The sequence below is a fragment of the Bos indicus x Bos taurus genome, chromosome 4 (assembly GCF_003369695.1).
Source record: "Bos indicus x Bos taurus breed Angus x Brahman F1 hybrid chromosome 4, Bos_hybrid_MaternalHap_v2.0, whole genome shotgun sequence".
Classification (NCBI taxonomy): domain Eukaryota; kingdom Metazoa; phylum Chordata; class Mammalia; order Artiodactyla; family Bovidae; genus Bos; species Bos indicus x Bos taurus.
In genome coordinates this window covers 68,505,975-68,519,070 of record NC_040079.1, presented here as the reverse complement: position 1 = coordinate 68,519,070, position 13,096 = coordinate 68,505,975, and the positions used below count along the sequence as shown (strand labels likewise).

The 13,096-nt window shown below is 43.1% G+C and overlaps 1 protein-coding gene across 7 annotated transcripts in view; it reads right to left on the bottom strand.

The window, feature by feature from the left end:
• Positions 1-514: 514 nt before the first annotated feature.
• ST7 (suppression of tumorigenicity 7) overlaps positions 515-13,096 on the bottom strand; it is a 267,772-nt gene continuing 255,190 nt past the window's right edge. For 5 of the 7 annotated variants that reach the window (XM_027539600.1, XM_027539602.1, XM_027539607.1 and 2 more), the window contains 2 exons: positions 11,353-11,492; positions 9,240-10,283 (listed from right to left, as the gene is read on the bottom strand). In XM_027539600.1, the coding sequence (XP_027395401.1) occupies positions 10,164-10,283; positions 11,353-11,492 (260 nt within the window). In that variant the 3' untranslated portion in view covers positions 9,240-10,163. Of the gene's footprint in view, positions 868-9,239; positions 10,284-11,352; positions 11,493-13,096 lie in introns of those variants that run through there. The other 2 variants (XM_027539603.1, XM_027539601.1) reach the window with 1 other exon arrangement.

Below are 13,096 nucleotides of genomic sequence, written 5' to 3'. Positions count from 1 at the left end.
TGCATGCATCAAGAATGCAAAGATGATAAAAAAAGAAATTACCCTTATGAGAAAACATTTAAAAAATGGCAATGTTGAAAAGTGGGCAGGTTCTACAATAGACTATTGGGTTAGCATCTTCTTATCAGAAGTTTTCTTCTCACAACAAATTTCAGAAAGCCAAACCAAAATGATTCCTGGAACCACAGTGCTGAGCTCTATTCTGTGAGTAGTCTGAACCAGAACAACCTGTGATGGCTCATAACTTTCATTCATGCTTCCTGTCATTCATGCTGGAAGTTTCTTTTGTGTATTTGGCCTATGAGGGCACACAGTTTGCAGCTGAAAAGACGGTGCTTTTTAGCCAAAGAAAGTCTATTTTCCAAGCCAAGGGGTGCCAACGGCCTGGTGAAATGAGTCCTCTCAGCTCAGAACACCATCGCGTGGTGTTCAGCAGATTTGGGGGCCTTAGTAAATTAAATGTAACCTATAGATTTATTTGTATACCAATGATTTTAGGGTTGGGAGACACAACTGGTTGCTGCAATACACAAAAGTTTATTTTTGACTTTTTTTCTTTTCTGAAGGCAAAATATAATAGAACTGAACATCGGTGAATTTTGTACAACAAAAACAGCTTTTAATATGGAACAGACAGTTCATGAAGGTTTTAAAATCCTGGAATGGCTTCCCTTTTTCAAAGTCATGCTTTCTTGCGGTCCACGAGGAGTTGGCACAAAGAGACGGTGGCAGCCTGCTGGGCGAGGTGAGCGGAAGGACAGGTGGGCTCCCCTAGATCCGAGTCAGCTGGTGCCACAGACTGGATGGCAGGATGCTCTCCACTTTTTCCATGACAAAGTTTAAGGGGGCAAACAAAGTGCTGAGGAACTGTGAACAAACCAGAAGAGCACACAAGTCAGGAGAGATCTTTTTTTTCCCTTTGACTACATCGGGTCTTAGTTGTGGCACGTGGGCTTGGTTGCTCCATGGCATATGGGATTTTAGTTCCCTGACTAGGGACTGAACCCACATCCCCTGTATTGTAAGACAGATTCTTAACCCCTGAACCACCAGGGAAGTCCCTCAGGAGAGATCTTGTTCAAGACTATAAAATGAATCTCTCCAACCCATGCTTGCGTATTAAGTCTCTGCATCATAAAAAGTGCCCAAACACTATGATTACACATTTATGTTTGTAGGAAATACTGGTTGATCAACAAACCTGCATTCCAGTTTCTGTCCCCAACCCTAACCCCGCCACCCCTAGCCTGAGTTCTGATGGACAAGGGAAGAAATGTTGGCTGACAGGCCCTCCACTCCTTGGACAGCTGCCCCCAGTGCTGAGGCCTTCCAACTAGTCTTCAGGATATGAGGCTGCCCATGGAGATGACCAGTGCCATCAAAGGGACGGAGGACGGGTGGTGAGTGAGTAGAAGAGCTAAAACATGGCGACAACTTCTCCGCCTGCTTGTCTAGTTATAGAGCTTTAAGTGGAAAAGGCAACAACAACAAAAAGTCCAGTCTGCGGGATGGTTGTGAGCTGCTTTGGGATCCTATGATCTCCCGAACACCTGCAGCCCATGCTCCTTTCTGAAACAGCTGCTCAGCAGTGAGCACCATGGGAGCCTGGGTGAAGGTAGCAGGCCGGCCAGTCCATGGACCACACATCCTTGTGGAAAAGGTGCTCCTCTGAAGAGACCTTCAGAATCTCTCTCATTCGGTTACTGAATTCCTTTCTGCCTTTCACGTAGAGAATAATGTTCTTCAAAAGCACCTTTTAAAAAAGCCAGGTGCCTCACCTAAGACTCATTTAACACGATCTCAAGTCTGTTCTTATTATGTTCTCATGAAGAATCAGCCTCTTTCCACAAGCCATCAGCAGCTGGCAGAGGAAGTGCCTAAACCCAGCCAGGCACAAGACGGGTATCTGGATGGATTGCTTGCTCTCTGTTCAGAACCAAGGTATCATCTCACAAAAGTTCAATATCTGGTCCTCATACTGTGGAGTCCTTTGTCCCAGTCCCCCGTAGAGAGTACAGCAGAGTCTACACCACCAAGAATTCCCCACAGAACTGCAGTGTAGGACATGAGTACATACACAGAGTAGAGAGCACGGTTCTGAGGTCAAACTGGTAGATATGCATTTAATCCAGTTAAAACAGGCTCCTCTACTGGTCACATGCTCTATGGATTGCAGGTCCTCAGAAAGAAGTATGGCAGGCAAGTTTCCCAAGTTTACTTGACCTCAGAATCTTTCCTTCTTTTTTTCAAAAAAGAACCAGTAGAATACAAACTGGGAAGGCTTGTACCACATTATGGCAGGGTTATCAAGGGTGAGATTTGTGTAATGAAAACTCGAGAGTATAAGATTCAAAATCCTTCTCTATGTTGCCTCTTTCACAACAACTGAATATATTTACTCAGTAAGGCACTTAAGTACTGGGTGAGATATAGAAGTGTCTAGGACAAAAGTCCCACTGTCGGGAAGGTCAACGCCTGCGGGAGGGGGAAGGGAGCTACTAAGAACTGTACCCAGCAAAGTAACAGTACCAGGTAGACCATAATGCAGCAGACAGATGCACAAGCAAAGCACCAGGAAGGTCAAGAAAGGGAGAGAATCCATTCTGTTGAAAGGAACAGGAGAAGCTGAAAACGAGGTGACTGAAATAGTCCCCAGTGGATGGCTGGGGTATGAAAAAACAGAGAGGGGGTAAGAATAGTAAGGAAAGAAATGTGAGCAAGGCAGAGGGGGAGCAGTGGATGGGGTGGGGGGGTCCAGGCTCAAGAAACAGCTGGAACAGAAATGGGAAAGCAAAGCAGCTAAGAAGACCAGAAGATAATAAACAGTTCAGTTTTGCTGGAAGGGATGGAGGAAGAATGCTCAGAAGCAAATGGAAGAGCTTTGGGGAGGGCCTTCAGTGTCAGTTTGAACTTGCACTTAAGAATAAGGCAGCCTCTGGAGAGGGTGCAGAGAAAAGGCAACCCTCTTACACTGCTGATGGGAATGCAAACTAGTACAGCCACTATGGAGAACAGTGTGGAGATTCCTTCAAAAACTGGAAACAGAACTGCCATATGACCCAGCAATCCCACTGCTGGGCATACACACTGAGGAAACCAGAACTGAAAGAGACACGTGTACCCCAATGTTCATCACGGCACTGTTAACAATAGCTAGGACATGGAAGCAACCTAGATGTCTGTCGGCAGACAAATGGATAAGAAAGCTGTGGTACATATACACAATGGAGTATTACTCAGCCATTAAAAAGAATACATTTGAATCAGTTCTAGTGAGGTAGATGAAACTGGAGCCTATTACACAGAGTGAAGTAAGTCAGAAAGAAAAACATCAATACAGTGTATTAACACATATATATGAAATTTAGAAATATGGTAACAATGACCCTATATGTGAGATAGCAGAAGAGACAAAGATATAAAGAACAGACTTTTGGACTCTGTGGGAGAAGGCAAGGGTGGGATGATTTGAGAGAATAACATTGAAACATGTGTATTGCCACATGTGAAACAGATTGCTGGTCCAGGTTCAATGCATGAGACAGGGCGCTCAGGGCTGGTGCACTGGGACAACTCTGAGGGATGGGATGGGGAGGGAGGTGGGAGGGGGGTTCAGGATGGGGGACACGTGTACACCCATGGCTGATTCATGTCAATGTATGGCAAAATCACTACAATATTGTAAAGTAATTAGCCTCCAATTAAAATAAATAAATTTTAAAACAAAGAACATACAATGGAGAAAAGACAGTGTCTTCAATAAATGGTGCTGGGAAAACTGAATAATTACATGTAAATGAATGAAATTAGAACACTCTAACATCATACACAAAAAAACAAACTCAGAATGTATTAAAGACCTAAATGTAAAAACAGATGCTATAAAAATCCTTGAGGAAAACAAACGTGGAATACTCTTTGACATACATCTCAGCAATATCCTTTTGGATCTGTCTCCTACAGTAATTAATGAAAATAAAAATAATCAAATGGGGCCTGATCAAACTAAAAGCTTTTGCACAGCAAAGGAAACCATAAACAGAACAAAAATACAACCTACAGAATGGGAGAAAATATTGGCAAATGATGTAACCAAAAAGAATTAATCACCAAAATATACAAACAGTGCATAGAGCTCAAAAAAAAAAAAAAAAAAAAAGGGCAAAACATCTAAATAGATGTTTCTCCACAGAAGGCATACAAATGGCCAAAAGGCACATGAAAAGATGCTCAACATCACTAATTATTAGAGAAATGCAAGTCACAGCTTCAACGAGGTATCACTTTATACTAGTCAGAATGGCTATCATCAAAAAGTCACCAGAGAGGGTATGGAGAGACAGGTCCCCTTTTACACTGTTGGTGGGAAAGCCAATTGGCACAGCAACTATGGACAGGAATATGTGTGTGTGCGTGCTAAGTTGCTTCAGTTGTGTCTGACTCTGCGTGATCGTTGGACTGCACCCTGCCAGGCTCCTCTGTCCATGGGATTCTCTAGGCAAGAATACTGGAGTGGGTAGCCATTCCCTTTTCCAGGGGATCTTCCTGACCCAGGGATTGAACCTGGGTCTCAGGCACTGCAGGCAGAATCTTTACTGTCTAAGCCAGCAGGAATTATTATTACCTTCTCCAGAAGAGCAGTATAGAAATTTCTTGAAAATCTAAAAATAGAGGTACCATATGATCCTGCAATCCCACTCCTAGGTATGTGTTCAGAGAAAACTGTGATTTGAAAAGCTATGTGCATCTCAATGTTCATTGTAACACTGCTTTCAAAAACCAAGACCTGGAAGCAACCTAAATTTCCACTGACAGATGAATGGATAAAGAAGAAGTGGAATAGTTACACAATGGAATATTACTGAGCCATAAAAAGAATGAAATAATGTCATCTGCAACAACATGGATAGACCTAGCAATTGTCATACTAAGTGAAGTAAGCCAGACAGAGGAAGACAAAGATCACCTGATATCGCTTATATGTAGAATCTAAAAAAAATGATACAAATGAACTTATATTCAAAGCAGAAATAGCTCCACAGATATAGAAAACAAACTTATGCTTACCAAAGGGAAAGGGGGAGGATAAATTAGGAGTTTCAGATTAACACTACACATCACTCTGTATGAAAGAGATAACCAATAAGGACTACTATAGAGCACAGGGAACTATACTCAATATTTCATAATAACCTATAAGGGAAAATAAACTGAAAAAAAAAATATATGATTATCTATTTCTGAAATTTTCTCCTTCAAAAATAACTAATTTCCGCCTATACTTATGTAAAAATAAATTAGTATACATCTTCAAAAAAAACAAACAAGAATAAGGCAGCCTCAATAGTTCTCAAGTGAAGGAAGGATGGCTTTATACTCCAGTAGGTGCTAACGCACGGCAATGCCTGACTTTCTGAAACCATCCTTGGCTGGGCACACAGTACCACGGGGGTTGCTCCCCCTACTAACTGGATGGCTTGCACTTCTCAGTTCAGAGCTGAATGCAGTTGTGGGAGATCCTAGACCCAGGAACAAGCAATTACTGTGCACACTGCCTCTGAAAGAGACTGTTAAATCCTAGTTCTGAGAGTGTAATACGGAGCGAGTCTCCTGATTGTATCAGTCCAACATAGTAACACGGCAGAATTTAAAATATGCATACATAACATTTGTTTGTAATCAGAGATTGTCAAGGCTCCATAACATATATTTGCCTGTATGTAATAGTTCCATGAAGAGGAGCTAGGTGCTAAACTGGTCTGGATGACCCAGGCATCCTGGCAAGAGACGGAAGATGGGGCCCGATGAACAAGGTGATTTTGCTGGTGAAGTTGTCATATCCCGAAAACCTGACCAAAAACAGATTTATAACCACCAAATTTGTGACTGAGGCGGGAAGGAATGACTGATGCATTAACATGAGCCAGAGTGGTTAGATGAAAGGCACCACTCAAAGTCTGAGTTCTGGGTGACTTTCTATACTAACTGGGGGTTGGGGCGGGGACACAGGGAGCCATGGCATGGGTAGCAGGACAAATGAAGATGCTGTTACAAGCCTGGTTCAAAATAAAGGCCTGCCTGTTTATTTGCTTTGTTTTGGGCATTGACCTGACTTGGGTAAAAGGGAGGCCTCTGGAAATTCAGTGGCAAGCCTTGCTCAGCTTGAGGTCTGCAAACACCCCTCTTTCCACACTGCGCCACCAGATGCAATGCACCCTGCCTGCCTGGACCACACCTGTGCTTCACAACCAGGTTCCCCAAGAGAAGTAAGTCCTGATACCTCCCGTGTATGTGATCATTTACTGTTCTCCCTTGTATCTAGGATGTTCTATCCTTGGGAGAATTGAGAAAAGAATCCTTCAAATTGTTTCCTAGAGATCCTAGTTCTCTCGCATTCACCCAGTTGGGATGTACACACTTTGTTACTAGGTTACCTTCCTCCTTAGTAGCCCTCCTCGTGTCCTCTTCCCCATCCCTCACCCACAAGGAAGAAGCAGCAATGAAATAAGGTGCCTGAAACCAATAAGCTCTTTTCACTTAGTAGCTAGACAAAGGTCAGTGGCTTTCATCAGGAGGTATTACCAAAAAAAAAAAAAAAAAAAAGGTTTGGGGGAACATGCCTTACTTCCTTGGGATGCTCATTTATATTTCTTTGCAAGTTTGAAAATCAGTCAACACTTTCTGACCCAAAACTCAACCAATGCACATGGAGAAACAACAGTTTCACTGAGGGACTTGGGAAATGTTAGTGCCTGAAAAGTTAAGTCTGAATGAGCAACACCAGGCAACCCTGAAACAGCTCATCTATCTCAGTGTCCAAAACTCCTGTCCCGAGGGCAGAGATACATGGTCCAAAACCCACCATAATTTAATCAGTGTCTTCTGGTGAGAAAAAGCAACTGAACTGAATAATAAAAGAGAAAGCGACACTTCAATCGCCTGATCCTCCTTTTCCCAAAACACCATCATTTAGAAGAAGGTCATGGCTTGCAACATGCTTCATTAACATTTGAAACGCCTCTGCTTATCTGAATAAGTTCCAGGTGCCCTATTGCAATCAGACAATTGACATTTCACTGTAATCAATATCAGACTTCAAAGAGGTCAGGGTCTATAAGTTGAAGACGAGAGTCAGAAGTCAGGGGGCTGGATCTCAGGGAAGGAGAGAGACCAGAGGAGTAAAGACAGGGCCCTTCAAACAGAAGAGGTCAGCACACTGACCTTCCCACATTCTGTGAGGGGCTGGGTTTGGAACGATCACTTATTTATATGAGCAACCTTATCTTGGTAACCAAACATTCTAGGAAGAGTTAGTTCTAAGTCATTGAGGTAGATTAGATTAGGCGGGGAGAGCCAGTTGAAACCTCTCATTTTACTATTTTCCAGTGGCTCACACTTGGCTGCGGGCTTCCTTACTGGCTGCATATCAACATGTAAACACACTGGAGAGTTCCCAAGCTGCACGCAGCCTGGCGGGTGGCGGTGCAATCTCTCTCCATCTACTAAGAGTCATTATCCCAGGGACATTATCTCAGGCGAGGGCTGAGAAAATCATTTTCACAAGCTGCAAATGGTTGCAGGCAGCCTATAGGGCAGCTGTGATAACCTGTGGGGGTCTTCACGAGGGGCCTGATGAAGTGACAAGAGTGAAGATGTGGCGAGGACTCGGGGGCGGGGGAGGAGGGAGACGGGGCTCGTCTCCTCCGGGCTATCCATCTTCCTTCCCCACAAAAGCTCTCCAGACATTTTGGAAGCTGCTAAGCCTTAACGAAGAGGGAGATGAATGTGATCCTCCAGGCAGAGGCTTAAAAGCAAATTTATCTGAACTACATTTGAAAACTGTGAGTAGCTGACCAAACTATCACACCTTGGTAGTATATAAAATAAGAGGACCATAAAGGCAAATTTATATTTTATTTAATCATTTGGTCTCTGACTCAAAATAAAGCTATGGAAATATTAAATGAGGAGAGTGGCCCTTGGTCTAATCTGTAATGAATACACCTTTGTGATATTGTGGCAGTGACACAGCCTAACCTAGGGAATGCCCAGTCGTAGTCTATGTACTATCCGCCATTCCCTCTAGCCCTCTCCCTGGTTAACGCAGCTTCAGGCAGTCATTCCATATAATATGGTGGTTCTCAGCTGGGGCTGCACACCCAAATCACCAAGGGGGAGCACCTGAAAACTCAGATACCCAGACTGCACCCCAGGCCAATTAAGTCAGAGTCCCCTGGGTTGGAAGATCAGGCATCAGTAAATTTTAAGCTTCCCAGACAATTTGAAGGTGCAGCTAGGGTAAAACCACTGGTTTCCAGAAAGCGGTCACCTCAATGGCTTTGACACTGCACCAGGCATCCATAGATGGCTGCTAGAAGGCGGGCTTTCGTGAGGCCAGCGTTCTCTGAAGGAATAGTCCTCAACCCACCCATCCATCTTCATAATGAGTGGTGGGCAGGGAGGGAGCTATTTAAAAACACAGATTCCTGGGTGCTAACACTCAACACTCTGAACTCCTAATGCTGGGGCCAGGTGAATTCTGCGTGCACCAGAGGCTAAGAATCACTGTCCTGATCCCAAACTCCCACCAAGAGTCGTACATTAGTTCAAGGAAGAATACTGGGCCAATGACATTGTCTAATGTTGTAAATATACTATTTTAAATTTTACATTATACTCTAATCTACCCAGACTTTTGGCAGCTACTTTAATTCAGAGGTTGGCTTGGGATAGAAGCAAATAATGAATAGCATAGGCTCATAAACTAGGGAGCATCCACAGTAGAAGCTTGGATGATACTGGGTTCAGGAATCATATCATGTTAAGGAACTTTAAGATATTCTGCCTGAAGAAAAGAGAAGGTATTAACTTAGAAGTAAGAAGTTGCCATGAATGTAGTAACTGCCTCAAGAATTTCAAAGAGGAAGTAGAGTTGTTCACTATAGTTTTGGAGAGTAGAATAGGAACATAAGTAGAAATTAAAGGAGGGCAGACTTGACCAATAAAAGGAGAGTTCAGAGTGATCCAATAATGGAACAGGCTTCCACGTCGAACAGCTGAGTGCCCCATGGCTAAAAGTACTCAAGATGCATCTAGGTGATCTCCATCAAGCTACTGTTGCAGGCAATTTGTTTAAGGTCCCTTTCAACTCTTAGTATCTATGATTATAATTATAAAAGAAGAAATGCTAAGCTGTATCTGAGTCTTTACACTGATTCTTTCTGCAGAAACCACTACCATTTATTCATTTAATAATCATTTATTGAAAACCTACTATGTGCAAGGCAAAGCTATGGGGATACAGAGATGAGGAAGACACAGTCCTGCTCGCAAGGAGCTCACATTCTAAAAGGGGGTCAGACAAGATTTTAACAATTATAGTACAGTACAATAAATGTAATAATATAGGTATTCATGGGTGGGATCAGAGAGGAAAGGTTTCTAACTCAGCTTAGGAGGAATTTAGAAAGCAAGCCGAGTATGAAAGAATAAAGAGGCATTAGTAGACTGGACAAGTGCTGGTGGTAATGGGGAAGGGCATTCCACACAGTGCAAACAGCACGTGCAAAAGCACTGGGGTGCACAAGAGCCTGTGGCATCTGGGAATGGTGAGCAATTCACTGGGGCCCAAGAGCAGTGCCCGGGCAAGAGTTGAGAGAGACTAGGCTGAAGAGGCAAGCAGGGGCCCAATCACAGAGGACCTCGTGTGCCATGCTAAAGATCTGTGACTTTATCCCGATGTTGGTGGGAAACCGTTGGGGAAATTCAAGCACAGAAGTGACATGCTCAGATTTTCTAAAAAAAAGATCATTTTTGGGTCAGTACAAAGGAAATACTGGCAGAGGAGAAGCCTGGAAAAAAGGAGACCAGTTAAGACTCTTGCAAGAAATCACAGAGATCTAAACTCAGAGAGAGTCATGGGAGAAGAAGGAAGATAAGAAGAGGTGAATTCCATCTACTGACCACCGAGCGGCTCAGGAGGTTAGATCCGACAGACTGTGGAAACAGAGACAGATGGGGTGTAAAGGGTGAGAGAAGGAAGAGTCTGGGAGGGCTGCCGAGTTTCTGGCTTGAGTGACTGGGTGGATGTCAGAGCCACTGGCGGAGGTCAGGGATACGGGAGGAGGAGCAGTTTTGGTGGTGGGGGGAGGAGGGTGATGAGTTCAGTTTTGGAAATGTTGAGACTGAGGTGCCGGTGGGATTTCCAGTTCATCTTCAACACGCATGAAAATACTCTCGCAATTCCAGTCCCTTAGCTCTGCCGAGCAGAAAATGTCAATCATCTGGAAAGGGATTAAATCAACCCAGCCAAGTTAGAAATCATCCTTTCTGACTCCACTTGCCTTGAAATCAGAATGGAGTTCCAGGGAAACAATTGGTATTCTTTTTCTGACTCCTTCTGTTTGAAACTCCTCTGTGGCAAAATTAGTAAACTTATCCTCACTGTGTGTGCAGGTGGAAATAGTCAGTTTTCATCAAGGAAACAATGGTTCTTGGTTCTCAATGCAGACGACTTTTCTTATTAAAGCTCTTCTCCATAACCATTTTTTTTTTTTTTAGAAAAAAAATTTAATAGTCATTTTATTTAACTCAATATATCTAAAAATAATCATTTTAACATGAATTCAGTACAATAACTAAGGAGATATTGTATATTCTTTTCCAAGACTAAGTTTGAAATTTGGTGGATATATTATAGTCTCAGTGCATCTCTTTTTAAAAATTTTTATTGGCATATAGTTGCTTTATAATGTTGTGTTAGTTTCTATTATTCAGCAAAGTGAATCAGCTATACGTATACCATAACCTTCTTTAAAGAGTCTTAACAGATTCTGATAGTTCTAAACATTATATTTCTATACTTATTAATGCTATACACCCTTCACACCCTCTCAGTTCATTCCCCAAACAATTTAATTTGTCAACATTACAACTTTTAAAATTTAAATCATCTTTGAAAATGTAAATTCTATCCTTCTTGAAGGAAAGACCTACAGTATCTAAAGATTAGAAATAATGTCATTCAATGTATATAAAACTGAATAACCTCCCAAATATTTTTCATTTTCTAGGATTTCCTTAATTCTTCATGTAATTCTTTTAGAACTCACGCATTTTTTGGGGAACTGCTGAGAATTTTTTTGTATGTGAAATGAGGCAAGGCATGCAGTAATAAACAAGCTACACTTTCGCATTTTGATTTGACTGATGATACTGAAAATTCAGTGTCAGTGAGCAAAGGATCAGTACAAGCACGTCCACTTTTACATGACCCTCCCCCGTGTCTCTTACGCTGCTTTTCATGACTTTTCCTGCCCCCTGCCCGAGGCCTCTCTCTTGGCAAATACTCACAGCTTTTGCAAAGACCCCCATGAGTTCTGGGAACTGATGTGTCAGGAGGGCCAGCATGGCTGTGAAGGAACACAATCCAGCAGTAAAGAGAATGAAGAAGGGAAGCTCCTTTTTGGGGTAAACTGAGACTTCATGGAAAGCTGTGGAGAGGAGCAAAAAGGAAGTGTTAGGGCTGCAGTGAGATGCACTCTCAGGGAACTTCTCTAGGTGGGACAGACTCTTCAGAGCTTTGGCTGAAGCCTTTCGGAAAGGAAAACCGTAGGGCCCTCGCATGAATGAGCGCCAACGTCTCCGCCAGCCTCTGGAGCCTAGTGCTTCTCCCAAGTCCATATTTACCCCTCAGGACTCTATCCGGGGCATGATGAGGCTAACACGGGGATGTCACACATTCATGGGCAGGGACAGTGACTCTATCTACGCCTAACACACAGTGTTCCTTTCTCAAAAGGAAACATAAACAAAACTTTATTCAAATTATAAAACACATGTTCACTGAACAAAACCTATAAAATCCTAAGTCAAGTATCCTGAAATAAAAATGCTTCTCTCTAGGTTGTCATCATCCTGTAATTTTTAAATCATTGTCATAGGGAGATACTAGCGTGTATGTTAAGTCGCTCGGTCATGTCTGACTCTTTGTGACCATGGACTGTAGCCCGCCAGGCTCCTCTGTCCATGAGAGTCTCCAGGCAAGAATACTGGAGTGGGTAGCCGTTCCCTCCTCCAGGGGATCTTCCCAACCCAGGGATCGAACCTGCATCTCTTGTATTAGCAGGCGAGTTCTTTACCTCTAGCACCACCTGGGAAGCCCAAATACTAGTGTAGCTTGTATTTTTTCCGGGTACAATCTAACTGTATCAGTGGAGGATACTACCCTGAGGGAGACACATTTAGCAAGGACCATCCATCCATCAACGAGGGGAGATTTTAGAGCTTTTCATAACTTTTAAATTTCAAGTGACCTGCACAGAGAGAAAAGCACCAAAGGCTGGCCCCGTGGACTGAAGCCGTGTGGCTGTGTGTGAACAGCACTGCCATTCCAACCAAAGGACCAAGGGTCTCCATCTTCCTCAGGAAACCCAAGGTCTCAAGCCTCTCCTCGACCTTTCAACTCCAAGCCCAAAACATGACAGGGTAGAGGGTCAGGGAGGGACAAAGAAAAACAGCACCTGAATCTGAACCCAGGGACGTCAACCTGCTAGGGTTCTCCTTGGGCGGATGTGTGCTCAGGGCCACTGTGGACGCCGCACCACTAATGTGCCGAACACAGGTAACATGTGAAACCGCCCATCTGCCTCTCATCCTCACCCTCAACACTCAATGAGTGTGAAGGGAAATCAGACTTGAACCACTGCATTCAATTAAATCAACGTGAGTCATAATTTTCTATTCTAGGACTGTAAAGATTATTCCTAGACATTGTCTTTTAAGAATTATAATTTCGTTCTAATAGTGAATCTATCCCCTATGGAAATGTGTTTGAACTCAATTAAAACATTTTAAAACAATGTACTTTTTAGAAAACTGCCTTTCTTATCAGAAATCAGAAATACTAATAAGGATCTCCCTGAAGGGAGAGCTGAAATGAAAAAGCGTGGGCCCATCACAGACCCTCTTTCTGAAACCAAATCTACTGCAGAGTGAGGCCTCACCCCCTTTACACAATAAATGCAGATGGTGAGGAACACCACACCACTGAGGCCTCCACCTCCCGAGGTAACTCATCATGCAGCAAAGAAAGCAG